Source organism: Chiloscyllium plagiosum, unplaced genomic scaffold, assembly GCF_037043375.1.
Source record: "Chiloscyllium plagiosum isolate Xiang-an unplaced genomic scaffold, Cpla_swu_hap1 HiC_scaffold_33, whole genome shotgun sequence".
Lineage (NCBI taxonomy): Eukaryota > Metazoa > Chordata > Chondrichthyes > Orectolobiformes > Hemiscylliidae > Chiloscyllium > Chiloscyllium plagiosum.
Genome location: NW_028270171.1, coordinates 28,735,989 through 28,759,781, shown reverse-complemented (window position 1 = coordinate 28,759,781; position 23,793 = coordinate 28,735,989). Strand labels below are relative to the sequence as shown.

The 23,793-nt window shown below is 46.3% G+C and overlaps 2 protein-coding genes across 3 annotated transcripts in view; both read right to left on the bottom strand.

The window, feature by feature from the left end:
- The window catches only part of pick1 (protein interacting with prkca 1), a 45,553-nt gene extending 42,484 nt beyond the window's left edge, over window positions 1–3,069 (bottom strand). The window contains exon 1 of one of the 2 annotated variants that reach the window (XM_043680005.2): window positions 3,026–3,069. Coding sequence is in view for 1 of the 2 variants with exons in the window: in XM_043680004.2 (XP_043535939.1) it covers window positions 1,242–1,303 (62 nt within the window). In the remaining variant the exon portion in view is untranslated. Of the gene's footprint in view, window positions 1–1,241; window positions 1,502–3,025 lie in introns of those variants that run through there. The other variant, XM_043680004.2, reaches the window with a different exon arrangement.
- Window positions 3,070–3,526: 457 nt separating this feature from the next.
- On the bottom strand, window positions 3,527–22,470 carry adsl (adenylosuccinate lyase). The gene is made up of 13 exons (XM_043680006.2): window positions 22,291–22,470; window positions 16,452–16,655; window positions 15,969–16,013; window positions 15,795–15,874; window positions 12,841–13,012; window positions 10,384–10,430; window positions 10,129–10,219; window positions 9,605–9,674; window positions 7,148–7,295; window positions 6,238–6,328; window positions 5,735–5,824; window positions 5,068–5,244; window positions 3,527–4,101 (listed from the first exon to the last, which is right to left on the bottom strand). The coding sequence occupies exons 1-13, from the start codon at window positions 22,447–22,449 to the stop codon at window positions 4,015–4,017; spliced, it is 1,461 nt and encodes a 486-aa protein (XP_043535941.1). The 5' UTR covers window positions 22,450–22,470; the 3' UTR covers window positions 3,527–4,014.
- Between the last annotated feature and the right edge of the window lie 1,323 nt (window positions 22,471–23,793).

Here is a 23,793-nt window from a genome sequence, read left to right as displayed (position 1 = left end):
CTTCGCCACTGAAGTTTATCGTTCCTGGAACCATTTTTGTAAACCATTTCCACACTCTTTCCAATACATCCTGAGGTTTTCTATAATGTGGCACTCACAGCTGTACACAATATTCCAGGTAAAGCCTAACAAAGTGTCTGGAACAAGTTTAACATCACCTCTTTGCTTTTGTATTCTATGACACTATGAATAAAACACTGTGCTTTGTTAACTGCTCTCCACACCTGTCCTGCCACATATACATCCTCTGCTCCTGTACCCACTTTAGAATTGTACCCCTGTTTTATATTGTCTTTCAGTATTCTTCCTCCCAAAGTATATCAGTTCACACTGCTGTGCATTGTACCTCATCTTGTCTTTTTGGAGTTCCACACTGTCCTCATAATTTACAAATTTTAAGCCACCCACAAACTCTGAAACTGTCCCCTGGATCCCGAGATCCAGATTATTAATATATATCAGGGAAAGCAAAGGCCCCAACACCTGGGGAACTCTACCACAAATAATCCTCCAGCCTGAAAAATATCACTTGATGATTACTCTCTTGTTTCCTATCACTGAGCCAATTTTGTAACCACATTGCTCCTGACTCTTTCTTTGCATCGCATAGCTCTCCTCACAAGTCTGTTGCATGGCACAGTATCAAACACCATCCTGCGAATGCCTGCAGCTTGAGGAACCTCAGCCTCAGAGTTACTGAGTTGAAGTCAGAACCACAACTCTCAGCACCTTTCAAAAGCTCTGAGCTTTAAACTGGTCACAGTCACAACGGCTGAGGACTGAGAGTCCCTCTGCAATGGGTCTACAGGGGAATCGGTTTAGCTCAGTTGGCTGGATTGTTGGTTTACAGAGCAGTGTGATGCCAACAGCTTGGGTTCAACTCCCGTCACCAGTTTGAGGTTACCATGAAGGACTCTCCTTCTCAACCTCTTCCCTCGTCTGAGGGTGGCCCTCAGGTTAAATCACCACCAGTTGCTTCTCTCTAATAAGAGAGTAGCCCCGTACGGTCTGGTAAGACTATGATGACAACAAAACAGGTCTATGGCCACAGGTGTGATGGGAGGGTTTAACATGTGGGAGTGCTGGGCTCCAGTGCATCATGAGGAGGTATCCACCTTCCAGCAGCCAAGCAGCAGAGGGCTCTTCACAGGTTCGTTGAATTAGCTACCTGGTGCTGCTGGGCTAATAACTTTTACCCACAAACCAGTTTGTTCCAATTTGGCAATGACGCGAGAACTTACCGGCAAACCAGTGATGACAACTTCCAGGTCCACCGGTTTCCACTACCACCTACACTGAGCATTGAAAACGTATCCTTTAGGTCTATCTTCACAGTATCAGGCAGAAACAATAAGAGAAATTGCAGGAAGCGACAGGTCTAATAAGAGTGATTAAAGCTAGCAAAGAAAAGGTACCAGAGAAATGAATGGGGCTTAACTTTCTATATTTGATAAGTTCAACTGATTTTAAAATTGATAATGGCTGCACGGGATGTAATCATTCTGAAAAGTCCGAGGGGACTGGATGATAATTCTACTTTTCAAGAAAGGATAGAGAGGGAGAGGAGACTAGGGTCTATCAACCTGGCAGTGAGCTTGAGAAAAAAAATCTATTACAGGATGAGAGAAGTCACAAGAGGAAACTATGAAAATCTCAATGTGATGAGAGAGTCAACACAGATTTACGAAAGGAAAACCTTATTCAACCTTATTGAATTTTTTTGGATCTACCTAGCAGTATGTACTATAATTAAATTTAAGTTTCTAGCATTTTTCGATTTTACTTCAGGAAGACAAATGTTACATTGATCCTTTTGGTGAAGGGATTGGACAATAAGAGTAAAATAACTCGGAGCAGTCACACACAGCTTTGGTGGTACTGTCCCTGTTTGATATTAAATGTCTATACAATGACCTATTTATCTTAAAGAATGCAACAGTTCACATGATTCCAGGGAAGACAGCAATGTCCGAGAAGGAGGGATTGAATAGGCTGGGCTGTTACAGTCTAGAGTTCGAGAGTAAGAGGTGATCTAACTGAAACGTGTACGATTGTGAAAATGTTTGACAGGATAGAAACTGAGGTGGTGAAGAATCGAGAAGCTGAGACATAGTTTTGGGATTACAGATTGGTAATTTCGGACTGAGAGGAGTAAAATATTCTCCACATCAATCTTTGGAATTCTCTGGCTGGGAAGGCCGTGGGTGGTCAGTGTCAGGACATATTTAAAGCACAGTTGATATCGGAGTCGAAGCAAATGAAGGGATAAGCAGGTTGGATGGAAAACTGGCGATCAGTCTTGAGCTCAGCTGCTGAGATTGGTTATATTTGAACGTTCAGACAGGATTTTAAAACAGCAGAACCACACCATTCTCTCCCGTCAGTCTGCCCACACTCCCCACATACGCTACCTGACACCTCATGTGCTCACTCTGTCTAACTCCCCCTCCCTCTCTCTAACCCTCCTCAGCTCCCCCTCCTCATTATTCCTACTGACCCTCCCACTCCCTCTCCCAGCACACATCCTCTCAGACATCCCCCCCCACCCCACATCACTCCCTCTCCCTCTCCCAGCACACATCCTCTCAGACATCCCCCCCCACCCCACATCACTCCCTCTCCCTCTCCCAGCACACATCCTCTCAGACAACCCCCACCCCACACCCCTCTCCCTCTCCCAGCACACATCCTCTCAGGCACCCCCCACCCCACACCCCTCTCCCTCTCCCAGCACACATCCTCTCAGGCACCCCCCACCCCACACTCCCTCTCCCTCTCCCAGCACACATCCTCTCAGACAACCCCCACCCCACACCCCTCTCCCTCTCCCAGCACACATCCTCTCAGGCACCCCCCACCCCACACTCCCTCTCCCTCTCCCAGCACACATCCTCTCAGACAACCCCCACCCCACACCCCTCTCCCTCTCCCAGCACACATCCTCTCAGGCAACCCCCACCCCACATCACTCCCTCTCCCTCCATTTCTCTCTATTTTACTTTAAGCCCGGGACCAGCCTTTTCACCTTTTTTTCCGGATGTTTCTGTTTTTGAATGACGTCGCCCGTTATTGTGCGATCATTTCCTCTTCCGGCGGACTGACCCCCAGCGATTGTTCTGTATCCGTTGTGAGGTCATGCGACTGGAAGATGCTGTCGCCACCCGACTTGCATGGCCGCCATCTTTAATGCTGGCGCCACCCGACTTGCATGGCCGCCATCTTTAATGCTGGCAAGTCCTTCCTGGCTCCAAACCTTCAGCTATTCCCCAGGTCCAGGTGAATTTGATCTGAAACTCAGTTCAGCAACAGCCCTCCCCACAATTTCATTCTGGACAATCCCACAGACATCGAAACATAAACCTATTCCCATCTTAATCTTAGGGCATCATAAAGTGAATGACTGAACTTCAGGGAGATACCCAAACAAGTGGGATTGGTTTTAACGGTTTAGTGAGCAAAGTCACCTCGACTACAAAACGTTTCAGTTGAATAGTGTCAGACAGTCGTAATGAAACACATTCTTAAATTCAAGCTGAAAAAGATTTTTATTTAAAACACAAGCCATTCTTTCAAGATGATGGGAATGACACAAAACGCATACAAATGGAAGCTTTGAGCCCAGCCTCATGGGCAGTGATTTTCATCGATTCAATTGAAATTAAAAAAAACTTATTTTCAAAATGTAATGATCTGACATGTGACTTGTAACAGGAGAGCTCTGGGTCATTTGATAATAGCTCCATGATTCCTGAGTGGGAGCATGTTTGCTGACATCCCCGAACACAGTATACATTTGCGAAACATGCATGGCAATACATGGCCATTGATGTCCCAGCATTAATTAAAATAATTGTCAGAAACCAAATCAGCAATTTAAAATTGAACAGTCTAATCTGTGCTCCTCAAATCTAAGGCATAAAACACACGCACAAACTTCCAAGTCACAGGCTGGACATGCTAGAACTTGGAGGTATTTTCATGAATTTTCAGCCGTCATCGCTCTGGTTCGGTTTCTCACAGCTCCAACTCAACCTTCACTTCCATTTGACCAGCATAATGGACCAAGAGTGGCTGAACCTCCTGCTCCAGAAATTTGGTAACCTTTTAAAGAGAGAACAAGAAAAGAAAATCAATACCAAACGACCACCAAGAAATAAGAGCAAAATACTGCAATTTTGGAAATCTGAAATGAAATCAAAGTGCTGGAAATAATCAGGTGAACTCCTTCTGAACCACAGAAGCCACATTGGTTTTGAAAGGGCTAACTCTGCTTCTCTCTCCATAAGGTGCTACTGAACTGCTGAGGTTTTTCCATTCTTCAAAAGGAGCTTAGCAGTGAAGATGGTTGAACAGCAAAGGCAGATATTTAAGAATTAAATAGATCATGGCTCACAATATTCCAGTGAGGAAGGAGGGTATTGATAAAGGGAATAAGCAAACCATGGTTAACCAGGGCAATTAAGGTTAGCATCAAAATTAAAAGAAAAAACATAAAATTTGGGAAAGATTAATGGCAAGACAGATGATTGGGAAAGTTTGTTCAGCATTTTTCATTGGTTTTCAAACAGACCTTGGAGTGCAGGTTCACAGTTCCTTGAAAGTGGAGTCGCAGGTAGATAGGATAGTGAAGGCGGCATTTGGTATGCTTTCCTTTATTCGTCAGAGTATTGAGTACAGGAGTTGGGAAGGTCATGTTGCAACTGTACAGGATATTGGTTAGGCCACTTTTGGAATATTGTGCACAATTCTGGTCTCCCTCCCTCCTATAGGCAGGATGTTGTGAAACTTGGAAGGGTTCAGAAAAGATTTACAAGGATGTTGTCAGGTCATCCATGATGTCACTGAATGGCGAAGCAGACTCAATGGGCTAAATGACCTGCTGTTCCTTTATCTTGTTGTCTCCTTCAAATTCAGTCAATGCACAGGGATTCAGATCCATGTTAAAAGAAGTCACCCTTCCCACCCAAAATAAAAAAAGAGGCAAGGGCAGAATGTCCCACCTCGACAGGTGGGGGCCAAACTGGCGCCATGGGCAGTATTACGGATGACTCCACATCCCACTCTCACCTGCCGGGGGGCACACCCAATGAAGGACTTGGGGTCAAGCAGTGTCTCAAGCTGCCCGTGGATCGGGCTGAAGTAACTGTCCTCCTGAATTCTGCAGATCAGATCGTTGTCACCTCCCTCCTGTTTAACCACAGCAGCTGCCTGCTGGGAGAGGACACGGATTCGCTCGTGACAATCCTGTAGAAGATGGGAAGGAAATAACTCCAATCAGGAGCCTTTACCACAAATGTCACACAAGAACTGCCAGAGATGGGGAGACAGTCAAGTCTCTCAAACTGAATCCCAACTCAGTCCAGCTCCAATACACCAACAACTCAAAGCTGCATTGAACCTCCAGAATGATTCCATACATTCAAACCTATTGGTTCAGTGTCTCCTACAGATCCTTCAACCAGCAGATGGCTCAGGCTAAAACAGCTAACATTGTTTATTGTAAAAACATAACATTTACAGAAAAGTAAAAGAAAATCAAGTAGACTTATAATTAATTCTTAATCTTTCAATGAGAGTTTCAAATCTGTCCTGAGTTAAAGTGTTGATCGAGATAAAGTGCACAATTTCTTTTGAACGAAAACAGATACAACCCAGTCTCTCACTGTTCCAACTGGAGTAGGGAGGTATGATGTTTTAATGCACCCCCTCACTCCAGGCACAGGGGAACACTGACCTGTCTATTTTCTCCTGCTTTCACCATTGCCATGATGATGTTTTCTGTCGCCATGAATGGAAGCTCATGGCGAATGTGCCGCTCAATCACCTGGAAGAGAAAGTAACAGATCAACGAGCACACGGGAGGCTGGCCACAATGAGCAGGAGGCAGGAAAATTAGGAAGCGAATGCTCTGAGCAAGACTGCTTCAGACATCCGTTACTGCACAACCCAGGTATCCTGAATATCCCCTCAGTGGACCTTCCCCACCCCCAACCACACATACACTGGCACGGGGTATCCTTGTCATGGAGATGCTGCAATAGGTAATCACTAATGAGGACAATCACCCAATCTCAGACTTACAAACACATTAACAAACAATAATTCACAGAGCAATGCTACTTCACTTCAGCCCAGTGGCTGCTGGCTGAAAGGACAGAGCTCCCTACATCCCAAATCAGCTCTGTAAATACATCAACTGCAGTATCTGAAAATCTCCATAGCAGACACACTGCCTACCTTTGGGTAAACGACCAGCCCTTCAGTGATGTTCTGTAGAGTGCTCAGGATAATGTCTGCAGTTAGAAACGACTCTGCTAAACAGATACGTCTGGAGAGAGGAGGGCGAGAGCAACAGTGGCAGAGACAGACAGGGGAAGAATGTGAATGGCAAAGAAAAAAAAAAAAGTGTGGGGGGGTGAGTGGCAGAGAAGGGTGACAGGCCACAAAGATGAAAAGAGCAAGTGACAGAAGGAGAGGGAAGGCAGGTTTCAGACAGAGAAATGGGGAAAACACAGTGATTAACCACCACTTTACTACAGTTGTACTCAGCGTCACATTGACAAGTTGATATTGGACACATTGGATACAATGTCAGAAGGAACACAGCAGCCTTTATGGCCCAGAGGAATGGCCGGAGAGCACGTCTGGCTATTGCATGCCTGGGTCAGTTTGACCTTGTTCATTCAGCAACTTAAGGTATACAACCAAAGACAGCAGCTGGGTTTTACCAATGCTTGGCATTGGCTGGCGCTTGAAGGATAAACTGTCACGTCAGAGACCCCAGCCATTCCTTACCATCTGAACCAGTATGAACAGTCTATTCAACTTTGAGACATCACCACATCACACGCAACATCCAGACAGATTCACCCACACTGAGCTGTGACCAGGAGGGGATAACCCAGAGGGACACCGTTCACTTGACCCAGTGATGAAGAAACCAGTGGCAGGGGTCAGGAAATTCAGCAAGGAACAGAATGAGGAACTTGTGAATGACTGACCCCAGCAACTAACTGACCATGAGAAGGGGCAGGGTTTGGAGGGGGAGGGGGTGTATTTTGGAGGGGCCGCTCTATACCACCTCCTGTTTCCTCTGCTTTCCTATGAAGAGTTGAACCAATCCAATTCCAAGATACAGCGAGGTTACCTGTTGGCACTGTCATCTAGAGTCCGCTCAAACCACTGTACAGCTGCTGTTTGCAGAGGGTCCAGCATCAGTGTCATGAGGTGGCGAGCCAGACTGCAGCAACGCTCACTGCGCATTGGATTCCTCTTATAGGGCATCGCACTGGACCCTGCAAACAACACACAGCGACAGAATGAAGAGTCATCCACAGACTGACAGACTATCTGCCATCACCCACAAGCCCAAGACTGACCACCCCCATCTCCCAGCTAGACCTTTCCCATCTCCCCTATAGACTGACCAATTTAGCCCCTTTCCTGGAGAAACCATCATCCACACCCTAAGAAAGCACCCCAACTCAAATTTTCCCCATCCTCTCTCCAGACTGGAGTGGTTACCTCCACCACATCCCTTTCCAATCCTGCCCAACAGTCTCCCCAAGCCATTGCAGATTGAGCCACTGCTCCCGAGTGGTTTACCAGGGTAACTCCTGCTTAATGGGCTCCTCTAGTCAGTAAAGCAACACGCGAGACAGCGAGAGCGAAAGACAGAGAAAAAATGCATGTGTGTGGGGTGTAATGGTGCAGATTTTCCATCGCCCAGTTCTGATGAGGTCAGAAGTCACAACATCAGGTTATAAACCTATTGGACTATTTGAAATCTCAAGCTTTTGGAGCGTTGTCCCTTTGCCAGCTGAAGTGAAGAAAAGCGTACAGGCACAGAATTTACAAGCAGAAAGATCAAAAGATCATACAAATGGAGCGAGTGGAGTGTTGAATAATAGGTCTCTGCAGGTGATCAAGAGTGTCAGACAGTGTGAGTAAAATGTCCACTGCTGGATAGCAAGTGAAGGGATGCCCAATAATCCAATTAATTGAGGCAGAGACATAATTACAAAAAGTTTAAAATAAGCTGATGCAGGAGACAAACCAAATGGCTAGAATAACACAATAGGTATAAGAGTCATATATATGCCATGGGTCTAATCAAAGTAACAAGTAATCCAAGACTGTTCAAACTAATTAAACTAGAGAGAGCATAACAAGCTATCAAAGTGATGGCGTTAAAACTGGACAGTAAGGAAGATTTTACAGGTACAGATGTGTGGTGGGGTTACATGTAGCATGACATGAACCCAAGATCATGGTTGAGGCCATCTTCGTGGGTACAGAACTTAGCTGTCAAGTGTCTGTTCAGCGACTCTGCGTTGTTGTGTATCTTGAAGTCTGTCTTGTAGGACACCTACCTGAAGGTCAGAGGCTGAACATCCTTGAACAAAAGTGTTCCCTGACTGGGAGGGAACATTCTTGTCTGGCAATTGTCATGTGCCCCATCATTCATTTGCCTCATCAACATACCATGCCTTGGGGCATCCTTGCCTGCAGTATATGAAACAGACAACACTGGCCGAGTCATATAAGTATCTGCTGTGTACTGGTGGGTGGTGCTCCCATGTGATGTCAGTATCTATGTCGATGATCTGACATGTTTTGCAGAGGTTGCCATGGCAGGGTTATGGGGTGTTATAGTCGGTGTTGTCCTGAAGGCTGGGCAGTTTGCTGCAAACGATGGTCTAGCGGTTGTTCGAAAGAGAGAAGCGGATGCGTAAGAATGATCTTGGTGAGATGTTTGTCATTATCGCTGACATGTTGAAGGCTGCAAAGAACATTGTGCAGTTTCCCCACTCCAAGGAAGTATTGGACGACAAAGGATGGTGTCCTGTGTCAACCTTCTGAGGAGGTTGTTGCAGTTTTTCGCTGTGGAACATCAGAACTCGTGATTATGAGTTGTGCATTGTATCCTGTACTTACGAGGGCATCTTTCAACACCTTCAGGTGCCCAGTGTGTTCCTCCTTATCTCAGCAGATTCTGCGTATACACAAGACTTGTGCATCAGGGATGGCTTCTTTAACATGTTTAAGGTGGAAGGTAGAGTTCTGATGATACCAGCATGGACGAATGATTCAGGGCCAGGACTCTGTTGACCTTTTACCCAGTGTCCACATGGGGACTCAATAACAGAACCTATAACAATGTTGACTGATTTCCCACCAATTCCAAAGTGCTGAGGTATTAGCTGAGGAGACTAGGATGTGAACCTGGGATATCCCATCAAGAGGTGAAAATGTGTTTCTGGAAAGGTGCAGCAGGTCAGGCAGCATCCAAGGAACAGGAGAATCGACGTTTTGGGCATAAGCCCTTCTTCAGGAAAGAAGGGCTTATGCCCGAAACGTCGATTCTCCTGTTCCCTGGATGCTGCCTGACCTGCTGCGGTTTTCCAGCAACACATTTTCAGCTCTGATCTCCAGCATCTGCAGTCCTCACTTTCTCCTCAAAGATTATCCCATCAAGAGTCCATACAACACTGGAACACACTCTGCCAAGCCCTTCCAGCAAAAACACTTCCTACATAAAACTACCACTCTGTAGAAATTACTCCTTCAGTCTCCCTGCACCTCTCTCCCAAAGAGGACTCACCAATCTGATCTTTCTCAAAGGGCTCCTCAACCTCCTTCAGATTTGCAAGAAGGCGGATATCCGTACAAATCTGAAAGAAACACGGGTCAGATTATTTGGCATTGCCACACTTTGAAACAGACTGACTGACTGCGGCCATTCGTTCCTTACACAAGCTGCCCTCCCTCTCTGTAAGACTGCTTTAGCTGCTCTGCTCAGTTCCCACACATGCTGATGATTCCTGGACCAAGGTAGGACAAACCCGACAAAACACAGGCCCCTTGTTTGCCACCTCACTATGGCAAGGCAGAACCTGCCTCACCCCCATGCCAAAAGCCCAGTGACCAGGCACCTCCTCAATCTGCAGCAAGCCCAGTGACCAGGCACCCACCCTCCCCATACGCCGGTGACCAGGCACCCACCCTCCCCATACCCCGGTGACCAGGCACACCATCCAGAGAGCAGACACACAGAGGGGTAATTTTTATTCAGGTTGGAAAGCCAAACAAAATCCTATGGGTGCACACAGCCAGCCCTTTCCTAACCTTGTGAACAGTTGCCCCAAGACTGGAGAGCACGGCCAGCGAGTCAATATCCACTTTCCGACTGTACGTCTGTCCAGTCACCAGGTACGTTCTGAAGAAAAAGACACAAAACGTCTGAACATACAACCCGGGCTACCAACCCTCAAACCAGTAAGAGTGGTTGAAGGCTTTAGAACAGAGGGGGTCCCAGCTACACTCTTGCTAATATCACATGATAGAGAGGGACACCAAGCGCTTTCAGTGGTCATAACTCACTGTTTAAATCCTGCCATCTCAGTCACCAAACGATCAAGCTCTTCAACCTGAAAGAGACAAACCAGAGAGAGCATGAGAATGTCAGAGAAGGAGAGAAAAACACATTAGGAGAGGAAGCCATTCTGCCCCTCAAGCCTGGTCTGCTACTTAAGATCATGGCTGGTCAGATTCTGGCCTCAACCCACTTTCCTGCCTGCCCCAGTAACACCTAGAAACTGGATTGTGTTCCCTAGTTTGAGACCCTCCTACAAGAGGAAACATTCTCCCAGTACCCACACTGTTGAACCCCTTCAGGGGTGTGCACATTCCAATAAGATCACCTCTAATTCTAAACTGCAATGGACACAGACCCAACCTGCCCAGCTTTTCCATGTAAGAAAATAGCCTCACTAATATTCCACTTCCCTGACAATAAATGCCAATCTTCCATCTGCCTTCCTGATCACTCGCTGCTTCCTAACTTAACATACTAACTGTATGTAATTCATGTTCCAGGAACCAGAGACTCTCCCTGCCTCAGAATTAAACCTCTCTCCTTTTAAAATAATACCCTATTTTTCTGTTCTTTCTGATGAAGTGGACAAGTTCACATTTTCCCACATTGTGGTTTTATATACACACTTCCCATGTCTCCTTCACAACTTGCCAATCTATCTATCTTAGTGTTACTGGCAAATTTAGCAACCACATTCTGGTCCCTTCATTCAGGTCATTGATATAGATCGTGAACACTTAAGGGCCTGGCCTTGATCCTTGAGGCATTCCACTTGTTGACTTTCTTGCCAACCTGAAAATGACCTAATTATGACTGCTCCTTCTGTTAGCTAACCAATCCTCCACCGATATTAATAATGTTGCCCCTCCTGATCATGAGTGTAGTTACCTGTGATGTGGCACCATGTTAAATGCCAATTGGAAATCAAAGTACACCACAACAGGTTCCCCTTATCCTTGTTGTTGCTTACTTCCTCAATGAACATTAATCAATTAGTGAAACATCATTTCACTTTCACAAAATCATGTTGAGTCTGCCTGATTTTCCCTGAGCCCTGCTATCACCTCTCCAGTGAAATATTCCAGTGACTTCCACATGAGAATTATTAAGCTAACTGCCCTGTAGTTTCCTGTTTTGTGCCTCCCACTTCTCTTGAGTAGAAGATACACATCTACTATTTCCTAATCTGGTGAGATCTTTCCAGAATTTAGGAAGATTAAAATCCACCATCTCAACAATCACTTCTTCTAAAACCTTGGGGTGAAGTCCACTAAAGCTGGAGATCTGTCAGCCTTTAGATCTTCATATTTTTCTCAGTAGTCTTTCCAAGATGATTACACTCGTTTCCCCTCCCTTTCCACCCCCACCCCTCAATCTACAATTTCTGGTAGGTGCCTGGGTGGTGGATGCAATGTTTAGTGTGCCTACAGTAATAAAAATCTGTATTGCAGGGATATTTTCATTAAAGTAAAATCACAAGATGAGTTGCAATGAAGTAATGAAAACTATGAAGGGTTAAGAAATACAAATCCTGAACTTCAGTTCAGAGAAATGACAGATGCAACTAAAAATGCTCTGGCTAATGTTCTAGAGACACATGATAAAATCTCAATTCAAGTCTGGAAATAAAATGCTGCCTCGTGGCAATAACACCCATCAGGTTTTGTAAATTCTTTTAGGGAAGGAAATCTGCCGTCCTTAATCCAATCTGGCCTATGTGCGATTTCAAACCCACTGCAATGTGATAGACTCTTAATTGCCTTCGGAAATGGCCTAGCAAGCCACTCAGATCAAGGGCAATTAGAACTGGGCAATAAATACTGGGCCAGTCAGTGACATAACGAAAGAACAGAAGAGAATGTGTAAATCTGGACAAGAAAGTGGCACGGTGGCACAGTGGTTAGCACTGCTGCCTCACAGCGCCACAGACCTGGGTTCAATTCCCGCCTTAGATGGCTGTCTGTGTGGAGTTTGCACATTCTTCCCATATCTGCATGGGTTCCAAAAAAAAAAATGCGCCGATTAGGTGAATTGGCCATACTAAAATTGCCCGTATTGTTAGGTGAAGGGATAAATGTAGGGGAATGTGTCTGGGTGGGTTGCTCTTCGGAGGGTCGGTTTGGACTTGTTGTGCCGAAGGGCCTGTTTCCACACTAAGTAATCTAATCTAAATCTAAATGGAGAGACCTGGGGACAAATCATTGAAACAGTCACAGTTTAATAATAGCAGATGAAAATGCAAATATCATTTACAAAGCAAAAGTATTCAAAGTACAGAAATTACTTCATTTTTTATCAATTCAAACAAGTCAGGAGGTGCGCTCTCTCGGGCCCTGGGTAGCCTTCAGGGCAGGATGACTCAGTGAATCAGGATTTCTGTTAGAATAACTGATGCTCTGCCATGATTATCAACTGCAATGGCAGCACAATCTCCCCTTGCCCAAGGTGTTAGCGTCACTCACCTTTCTATAGTCTCCCTCAAAGAGCTGGAGGAAACTGGCCTGAGTCCCTGTTGTTCCCTTCACCCCTCGGAATCGGAGCTCACTGCGGGCACGCTCCAGATTTCTCAGGTCCATACACAGATCCTGCAGCCAGAGGCAGCATCGCTTCCCAACGGTGGTCAACTGTGCCGGCCTAGCCAATCACAGCACAGAATCCACTTAAACAAATTACAAACAAGGTGGAACTGTTACTTAGAAAGGCATAGATTAAATAGGTTGGTTTTCTTTGGGTAAGGCTGTGTCTTACTAACATAATTAGATTTTTTTTAAGGAATACCTGTAGGATTGATGAGGGTGGTGCAGTGGATGTTGTCCACATGGATTTTAGTCAGGCATTTGACAAAGTCCTACAAAGCAAATTGATCAGAAAAATTAAGGCCCCTGGAGTGCAAGACAATGTGGTGAAATGGATACAAAAATCAGCTCAGTAACAGGAAATGGTGGACATTTTTATGAATGCAATGTCGTGTACCACAGGGGCTCAGTATTGGAGCCCTTGCTGCCTGTCGTATACGTTAATGATTTAGATTTAAATGGGAGGCAGGCAGGTAGGATTGAAAATTTGCAGAACATGCTCATGTAGTTGATCTTGAAGAGGATATTGTTCTGAGGAAGGGTCACTTGACTCAAAATGTTAACTGAATTCTCTCCATGGATGCTGCCAGAACCCCTACTGAGCTTTTCCAGCAATTTCTGTTTTTGTTTCTGACTTACAGCATCCGCCGTTCTTTCGGTTTTTATTTAGGATGTTGTTGGCTATAGGGGGGCTTGGCTGAGTTGGAAAGTGACAAACGCAACTGAATCTGGAGAAGTGGGAGGTCACGCATTTGGGGAGAGGAAATAGAGCAAGGGAATATACCATAGGTGGAATTCGCTGGCTGCTTGAGCTCGAAACCCGAACTCATTGAAAAAGGTCCAGATCTGCTCAAGGCACTGAAACGTGCAAAGCCATAGTCCAGGACCTACAAGGAGGGGTTAGAATGGCCAGCTAGCTTATTCAAATTTTCTTTTTCAGACAATGGGCTGAACAGCCCTTTTCGTGCTGTAAATTTTCTATAATTGTATGGGTAATAACGCTGTCGCATTTGGAGCTCCAATTCAAGTCCCATTTCAGGACTTGATGTCCAAGGAATAAGCACTCATAACAGTCAAACAGGGTAAGGGTCAACCTGCAAATTCTTTCAAATGACCTGACACAGGCAGTAAAGTGGGAGCGTCTTCTGGTCAGTCATCCTGCAGGAGGCGATGGCAAACCACTGCCCAGCATTTTGCCTGAGGACAATGTGGATTATGCTCCAGGGTCAAGAATGCCCTCAGGACTTATCGTGCAACAACAGCGTGTGTTACGAAGTTGGAGTGTTCAGGGCGAAGACATGAAAGCAGTCCGGATGGTGGCCAGGATGGAGGGAATAGCATTAAGAGAGAATTAAAAAGTGGTAGTGGCTCAGTCATGGTTTGTAAAGAATTGCCTTCAATTTGTTAAGAGCCGAGAATTTTTCAGCCCTCAGGATTACAAAAAAGGAATGAATAAAAAAAAACTCAAACTAAACTGGAAGAATTACTCAAGTAGAAACAGTAGGAGTACAACCTCTTGAGACAGCTTTTTAAGGCAGTATATAGAAGGCCCCAGAAGAGAGGGAGCAGTCCTGGACTTAATCTTAGTGCGTAAAGTATCAGTGGGGGAGCATTTTGCACATGGTGATCATAACGGCAATAGATTCAAAATTGTTGTGGAAAAGGATAAGGATCGGTCTGAAATTGAAGTTCGAATAAGATCAGATATGATTTGGCCAGAGTGGACTGAGAGCAGATACTTTCAGGTAAATCTGACTCAAAACAATGGGATAGGATGCATTCAAAAAGAAAATATGGACTACATAGGGCTAACATGTTCCAAAAAGGAAAAGCTATGGGAACATTTCATCCTTTGAACACTGAATAGAGGAATAAACAGCTTTGGATTAAGAAAAAAGGGAAGGCTTATGACAAATACGGAGGACTCAAACAGATGTTCAAGTGGAACACAATGTTCAAAAGGAAACTTAAGGAGGAGATTAAGAGTGCTAAAAAGAGACATGAAAAGATATGGCAGATAAAAAAAAAGAAAATCCCAAGTTGTTTTACAGGTACATTAAGAGTAAAAAGATAACTAGGGAAAGCATAGGACCCATTAAGGAGTGCATGGTAAATTTTCTATGGAGCCAGAGGATGTAGGTAGGGTCCTAAATGATCCTTTGTGTCAGTGTTCACTAGGGAGAGGGACAATATAGGTATAGAAATAAGGGAGGAGAAGTTCTGTGATATAATTATGGAATTAGCATAAACAAAAAGGCGGCTCTGGGCATCCTGGCAGGCTTCAAAGTAGATAAATCTCAAGGGCCGGTTGAAATGTATCGCAAGTTGTTGAATGAGGCAAGGGAGGAAATAGAAAGGGAGCTAGCAAAAATTCTCAATATCTGTCTGGGCACAGGAGACATGTTAGGAGGACAGCCACTATTCAAGCAGGAAGCAAAGGAGAAAGCAGCAAACTACAGATCTATCAGTCTAACCTCAGTGGTGGGGAATCTATAGAAAGCAATTCTAAGGGACAGAATTAATCTGCATTTGGAGAGGCAGGGATTCATCAAGAACAATCAGCATTGGCTTTGTTCGGGGTGGTGACATTTGACCAGCTTCACTGAATCTTTTGAAGAGGTGACCGGGCTGGGTGGGGAGGGGTTTTGGAACGTGGAGTCAGTCTGCATTCGACAGACTGTGGGGTGCATGCAAATGTATGACTCCTTTACTTAACAACAACGGAAAACTTTCTGAATCACAAAGGCAAGTTATTAAAGACAAAAGGAGATTCTGACTGGGCAGGAAATATCTCTGTGGTGTGAGTGGGCACACTGCATCTCTTGTGCATTGCCACTTACTGGTAGTGGGTGAAGCCGAGTGTCGGCAGGTCAGCATATTTCTGGGCAAAGTCCATCAGGCGGTTGATGACTCGAGCCAGCTGCAACAGATGCAATGAGACAGACAGTCTGTCAAAACACCTCTAGCACAGGAATCAACCAACTATCAGCACTTGCGCATGCGCGCACACTCACCTTGGGCAGAAGGATGTCGAAACCGTCACGAAGGACAATCAAATCCTAGGGGAGGAGGGAAATGATTAATACAGAAGAAATAACTAAGAGTGGCTGATGGAGAGCATCAATTCCATCCCCCTCTCTCTGACACTGCAAAACTCAACCAGACTGATCAGAAACTTCATGCTGACCTAATTTCAACATTGAAACACTGCCCTAGTCTGTCCAATGCTGAAATCCTTTAATTTCTAGACAAGGCAACTCCAACACTACTGGCCAGGCTCTGACCTTCCACCTTCCATAATGTTAAATATGACCAAAACTCCACTGTCCACTAACTTGAACCAAGTCCTACTTTGTTTCCTCAACGTTCAAAATTTTTATCCTCGTTTTGAAATCCCTCCGTGGAGTGTTTGATGAATAACATATAGAGGGAGTTTTACTCTGTATCTAACCCTGTGCTGTTTCATGACAGGTCAGAGATCAGGAATGTTGTCGTACTGTGTTGTCCCCCACGTAGCAGGATGTGGCACCAAGGTGTATGATGGCAGCAGCATTTGGGCAACAATGTGCGAACGTGTGTACATGTGCCATGACATCATGGCGAAGCTTCTTCTCTTCTTCGGCAGCCATCTTGAAATCAATGTTTTCGAGATTTGACTTCATCTCCTGGAGTTGCTCCTGTGTGATTGGCAGCCCCAGCTCCTGCAGAGAGAGAGAGAGAGAGAGATGAAGAATTGGAATAATTCACACAGCAACCAGCATAAGCAATGTTACTCCAATCACTGGAATCTAACTGGAATCAACCCCCAACATTCACCACATGCAATCTCCCCTTTGGCACCCAGCACATGCAACCCATAACCATAACCCCTCTTCACACAACACACTGAGCGTCAAGAACAGTTACTCAGTATCTAATCCCACGTTGTACCTGGCCTGGGACTGTTTGATTGGGATAGTGTAGAAGCAGCTTTAATTTCAGGTTTTAAAAAAAAAAGAGTAGAGAAAGCTTCAGTTTGTATTTAACCCTGTCCTAGGAGGGTTTGAAAGGGAGATGGTGTACAGTACTGTTGTTGCATAGATAACATTGACTCATCAACACTGTGGCTATGACAACTTTTACAGAAAACGCCTTATGCACCCAAGGTAGGGAAAGAAATTCATTGTGTGTGTGTGTGTGTGTGTGTGCATGTTTGTGTATGTACACATACACAAAGCATTGAACAAACAGTTACCATCATTCAGCAACTATGGATGTAAAGCAACCCAGCAATATTTTCTTCTGTACTTTATTGTCTCACCATTTTCCAACAAGTATACAAAGTGATTAAAGCCGGTACACCATGGAAACAAGAGTGAAAATACACAGCAGGTCTGACAATGCCAGTGTACTGAGACAGTCAATAATTCTGGTTCATATTCCAGATGATGCTGTGTGTTTCCGGCATTTTCATTTTTAATTATTTCCAGAAGTGCTTTAATAAAGTAATGAATAAGGTCAGTGAATGTAGAGTCAGGGGATAAGAGGCAGTTCTGTTCAAAAATCACGAATCTGAATCGCTAACTGGGTTTTCTCTCCACACCACAAGTCCTCGGTATTTCTAGCAATCTCCCTGTTGTTTTCAGATTCCCAGCATCCAGCGTTTTTTTTTTGGGACAAGCAGAATGGATTCTGAAGAGTTATTTTGACTCAAAATGTTCCTGTTTTTCCCTCCACATTACCATCTAACCTGCTGAGTTTCTCCAGCACTTCCTGTGTTTCTTTCAGATTTCCCACATCCACAATATTTTGCTTTTGCACAAGTGGAGAATGGATTGCTGGGTGGTTTCAAGACAGAAAGGAGAGACTTGGAGTAAAGGGTAACTATTCAGAAGGTGGGAAGTGAAGTTCTACAAAGGATCAGTTCACAATTTACCTTAACCATTGGACCACGGAATGAAACATCTTCTAAATTTACACATAACACCAAATTTAGTTTGGAGGGGAGGGATGGCAATTTTAAAAACCTGCGTGGATTACTAAATGAGAACAGCTCTTGCTTTGAGTGGTGTCACACGACCTTGTCATACCATGCCGGACAGCAAGCCCTGCTATTCCCATAGTCATTACAAAAGTTCAAAAGATGTTATCAAAATACATACATTTCCCCAAATTACTTGGTTTTTTTAAACTCAGGTTAGAAGTATAGGTTAGAAGGGTCTGTTTCTGCGTTGTACATCTCGACGACAAAACAAAACTTTTTACTGTACTTGGGTACACAGAGACGTAGGATCTGTTTCTGTCTTCATGTTCAAGCTTCTGCCTGACTGAAACGCTAACCACTGAGCCACCACGCTGCCCAGTATTAATAGAAAGCACCAAGCAGGTTTCTGTTTTGAACAAGAAGGAATCTGTTTATTTATTATATAGTCAGTCTATAGGTAAATGATTAAGAAGTGCCAACATGTAACTCTACCAGTTAAACTGTAACCCACTTATAACCTCCCCTACACACTGGTGCTGAGAATGCTTTGAAAAAGTACAGCAGCCCCTTGTACAGTACTGGGATTTTTAAACAGTCCATTTTTGTGCACAAACAAAAAGAAAAACTTGCATGGATACAGAAAAAAATACAGGAATTCCTCCTCCTTGTCGGGGAAGAGCTAAAGAGTAACAATGAAATCCAATTATAGAGTCAGAGGTGTACAACACGGAAACAGACCCTTCGGTCCAACCCATCCATGCCGACCAAATATCCCAACCCAATCTAGTCCCACCTGCCAGCACCCGGCCCATATCCCTCCAAACCCTTCCTATTCATATACACATCCAAATGCCTCAAACGTTATAATTGTACCAGCCTCCACCACTTCCTCTGGCAGCTCATTCCACACATGCACCACCTTCTGCGTGAAAAAGTTGCCCCCTAGGTCTCTTTTATATCTTTCCCCTCTCACCCTAAACCTATGCCCTCTAGTTCTGGACTCCCCGAACCCAGGGAAAAGATTTTGTCTATTTACCCTATCTATGCTCAATTTTGTAAACCTCTATAAGGTCACCCCTCAGCCTCCGATGCCCCAGGAAAAACAGCCCCAGCCTGTTCAGCCTCTCCCTGTAGTTCAGATCCTCCAACCCTGGCAACATCCTTGCAAATCTTTTCTGAATCCTTTCAAGTTTCACAACATCTTTCCGATAGGAAGGAGACCAGAATTGCATGCAATATTCCAACAGTGGCCTAACCAATGTCCTGTACAGCCGCAACATGACCTCCCAACTCCTGTATTCAATACACTGACCAATAAAGGAAAGCATACCAAACGCCTTCTTCACTATTCTATCTACCTGTGACTCCACTTTCAAGGAGCTATGAACCTGCACTTCAAGGTCTCTTTGTTCAGCAACACTCCCTAGGACCTTACCATTAAGTGTATAAGTCCTGCTAAGATTTGCTTTCCCAAAATGCAGCACCTCGCATTTATCTGAATTAAACTCCATCTGCCACTTCTCAGCCCATTGGCCCATCTGGTCAAGATCCTGTTGTAACCTGAGGTAACCCTCTTCGCTGTCCACTACACCTCCAATTTTGAAGTCATCTGCAAACTTACTAACTGTACCTCTTATGCTCGCATCCAAATCATTTATGTAAATAACAAAAAGTTGAGGACCAAGCACCAATCCTTGTGGCACTCCACTGGTCACAGGCCTCCAGTCTGAAAAACAACCCTCCACCACCACCCTCTGTCTTCTACCTTTGAGCCAGTTCTGTATCCAAATGGCTAGTTCTCCCTTTATTCCATGAGATCTAACCTTGCTAATCAGTCTCCCATGGGGAACCTTGTCAAACGCCTTACTAAAGTCCACATAGATCACATCTACCGCTCTGCCCTCATCAATCTTCTTTGTTACTTCTTCAAAAAACTCAATCAAGTTTGTGAGACATGATTTCCCACGCACAAAGCCATGTTGACTATCCCAAATCAGTCCTTGCCTTTCCAAATACATGTACATCCTGTCCCTCAGGATTCCCTCCAACAATTTGCCCACCACTGAGGTCAGGCTCACCGGTCTATAGTTCCCTGGCTTGTCCTTCTTAAACAGTGGCACCATGTTTGCCAACCTTCAGTCTTCTGGCACCTCACCTGTGACTATCGATGATACAAATATCTCAGCAAGAGGCCCTGCAATCATTTCTCTTGCTTCCCACAGAGTTCTCAGGTACACCTGATCAGGACCTGGGAATTTATCCACTTTTAACAGTTTCAAGACATCCAGCACTTCCTGCTCTGTAATGAATTAGGAATTCAGGAGAAATATCTTTACCAGGAGAGTGTGGGACTCACTCATATAGGGAACAGTCGAGGTTCAAGTGAAAGCTGAACTGGATGAGGGAGAAAGGAGTGGCCATAGTTAGATTTAAACAAGTAAAGGTGAGACGAGGCTTTATCAACAGCACAAGCACCAGCATGGACAGATTAGTTTGAACTGGCAGCTTGTGTACCGTCTGTCCTCTGTGATCCTGTGACTCTGCCTTGTACTGTGCACACAAAGTGACTTCTGTTAGCCCATTAACTGAGTTAGAGCAAACATCAGCATCATCATTACATTGGAACAAATCAGCTTAGCACGAAACAAGGAGGACTTTCTGAACCTAAAAAAACCCACAAGCTCTGGGGAAAGTGAGGGGGGAGGATTAGGAGAGGCACAGAGGGGGACGGGGGTGTGCTATTACATGGGGGGGATGTGGGAGACCGGATGAAGGGTTGGGGAGGTCAGGATATGGGTAAATAGAAATGGGGGGAGGAACGGAGATGTTGGGGATCAGGAATGGGTGGGTGAAATTGGTAAGTGGACAGGGGCAGTAGTGTATGGATATCAAGAATGAGGGTAAGGGGAGTTGCGGTGGATGGGGAATGGGAGGGATTGGGCGTGGATGAGCATAAGGGACCAGGAACGGAGGGATGGGTGTGTAGGGATTGGAAACAGGACCGGGATGTGTGGGGTCATCTGGAATGGAGGGTTTGTGGGGAGGAGGGGGGAAAATCAGGAAACGGAGAGGTATGGGGGGGTATCAGAAATGGGGTGGGGTGATCAGGAACGAGGGGGTTGTTGGGGGGGGAATCGGAATGAGGGAGGGGTGTGGGGGATCAGGAACGAGGGCGTTGTGGGGGGGGTGAGAGATCGGGAACAGGGGTATATGTGGGGATCAGGAACAGGACGGAGAATGAAGTGAATTTGAATGAAGGTGGAGATTGGGGGCAATGGTGGTGTGAGGATTTGGGAATGGGATAGGGGTGTAGGAATTTAGGAATGGGATGAATGGATGGGGGAATTGTGGATGGGATGAGAAGATTTGGGAATAGGATGGGGTGGGGGGAATGTGGGAATCAGTGGCAGGGATTTGGGAATTAGTTGCAGGTGTTTGGGAATGGGATGGGGGATGGGGATGTGAGACGATTTGGGAATGAGACAAGGGTATAGGGGTAAGGGAATAGGATGGATGTGGTGGTGAGGGGGGAGATTTGGATTTGGGGCGGGGGCGCAGGGATGGGGGGGGCGCAGGGATGGGGGGGCGCAGGGATGGGGGGGGGCGCAGGGATTGGGGGGCGCAGGGATGGGGGGGTGCAGGGATGGGGGGGGCGCAGGGATTGGGGGGGTGGGGGGGAAGAGTGTGGGGATTTGGGGATGGGGTGGGGGGGGAGGGGGGGGATTTGGGGTTGGGGTGGGGGGGGAGGGGGGGGATTTGGGGTTGGGGTGGGGGGGGGGATTTGGGGTTGGGGTGGGGGGGGGATTTGGGGTTGGGGTGGGGGGGGGGAGGGGGGGATTTGGGGTTGGGGTGGGGGGGGGGATTTGGGGTTGGGGTGGGGGGGGGGAGGGGGGGGATTTGGGGTTGGGGTGGGGGGGGGGGAGATTTGGGGTTGGGGTGGGGGGGGGGGGAGGGGGGGGATTTGGGGTTGGGGTGGGGGGGGGGGAGGGGGGGGATTTGGGGTTGGGGTGGGGGGGGGGAGGGGGGGGATTTGGGGTTGGGGTGGGGGGGGGGGATTTGGGGTTGGGGTGGGGGGGGGAGGGGGGGGATTTGGGGTTGGGGTGGGGGGGGGATTTGGGGTTGGGGTGGGGGGGGAGGGGGGGGATTTGGGGTTGGGGTGGGGGGGGGAGGGGGGGGATTTGGGGTTGGGGTGGGGGGGGGGAGGGGGGGATTTGGGGTTGGGGTGGGGGGGGAGGGGGGGATTTGGGGTTGGGGTGGGGGGGGGAGGGGGGGGATTTGGGGTTGGGGTGGGGGGGGGGGGAGGGTGTGGGGAATTCGGGTGACGGTGGAGATTGGGAATGGCGGTATTTGGGGATAACTGCCCGGTCTCTTACCTTCTCGGCCGTCGCCAGGTAAAGCCAGAGCCGGCGCCAGGTGGTGAATTTCTTGGCCTCACTGAAGTTGAAGGCCATCTCCGGGGACGAGTAGCGGCTAACCAGCGGTGAGCGGTACCGCCCGAGGCCGCCATCGCCGCCGCTGTCCCCCGCCGCCATCTCCAACGGTTTACAGCATGGGACACCCAGCCCCGCCCTCACCATGGTGACAGCCAATCAGAGCGCCGCGCCGCCACACGTGATCCTACACCCCGCCCCCCCCACCGGGCAGTCAGCCAATAGCAGAACCGCTATTGGGCACGTGATATTGATACCCCGCCCATCACTGAGGGGGTAAACAGCCATTGGTTGTGTTAGGCCCCACCCCCTCCCCAATCCACAGTAATCTGACGACAACAATTGTTTCATTTACATAGCGCCTACCTCGCATTTCCACCTGAGGGGGGCAAAGGAGTTTCAGTGAAATGTGTCAGCCCAAAAGAGGCACGTCTGACCCTGCAGCACTCCCTCAGGGTTCCCCTTTCGAAAGAACATTGATATCGTCTCACCATCCCATCGATTTGAAGGGTCTTCGAATGTCCTTCTACATTTAAAGCACTTTAATTCACTCACATTCTTGTCGTCTGGGTCTCCAGAACAGCTTTAACACAGCACAGGAAGGGAATCTGTAATGTATGTAGTTTAAGGGGTGCTTGCTGTCCCTTTAAGAGAGTGAGTAAAGGTGACCTTGAGCTGGAATTTTGGGTCAGTAGAGAGTTTGTTTATCTGTACAGACAGTGTTCCTGCTTCAAGATCTGAATTGACCTAAACATAGTAGAATCCTAGTTTAACACTACAGCTTTTGGGGAAACAAAATGTGTCCTTTCTCAGAATCCCTACAGTGCGGAAAGAGGCCATTCGTCCCATCGAGTCTGCGCCAACCCACCTATCTCCATAACCCCACATTTCGTCTGGAAGAAGGGCTTAAATGATAAACAACAAGAATAAGTGAAAGTCAGCATAATAGTGATATAAGTAAGTCAATGTAAGTTATATAAATAGGCATGTAAGTTTACAGGTCAGCGCAACACGAGCTTTTTCCCATCAGACGCTGCCAGGTCTGCTGAGTTTCTACAGCAATTTCTGTTTTTGTTTCAGATTTCCAGTATTTGCAGTTCTTTATTTTAGGGCACAGGGAGTTTGGCAAGATTGGATGATATTTATTCAAAGGCAAGGAATTTGATGAACAAGGCAGATGAATTGAGGGTACAAATTAAATCGTGGGAATATGATTTCATCACTGACACTGAAACGTGATTGAAAGGACAGGATTAACATTTTGACATTTCAGGCAAGACGGGGAAGAAAGTACAGGAGTATATATTGCAATTTATGGGGAGGGAGAGAAAGTGAGGACTGCAGATGCTGGAGATCAGAGTCGAGAGTGTGGTGCTGGAAAAGCACAGATCAGGCATTATCTGAGGAGCAAGAAAATCGACGTTTCGGGCATCGACTTTCCTGATG

Coding starts and splice junctions, on each gene's coding strand:
- adsl (XM_043680006.2), bottom strand. CDS start 22,449: ATGGCGGCGGGGGACAGCGGCGGCGATGGCGGCCTCGGGCGGTACCGC. Junction 16,014..16,451: donor GCTACGTGGGGGACAACACA/GTACGACAACAT, acceptor CTCCTCCCCTAG/GATTTGATTGTCCTTCGTGA. Junction 5,825..6,237: donor GGCTGGTCGTTTACCCAAAG/GTAGGCAGTGTG, acceptor TTTCTCTTCCAG/GTGATTGAGCGGCACATTCG.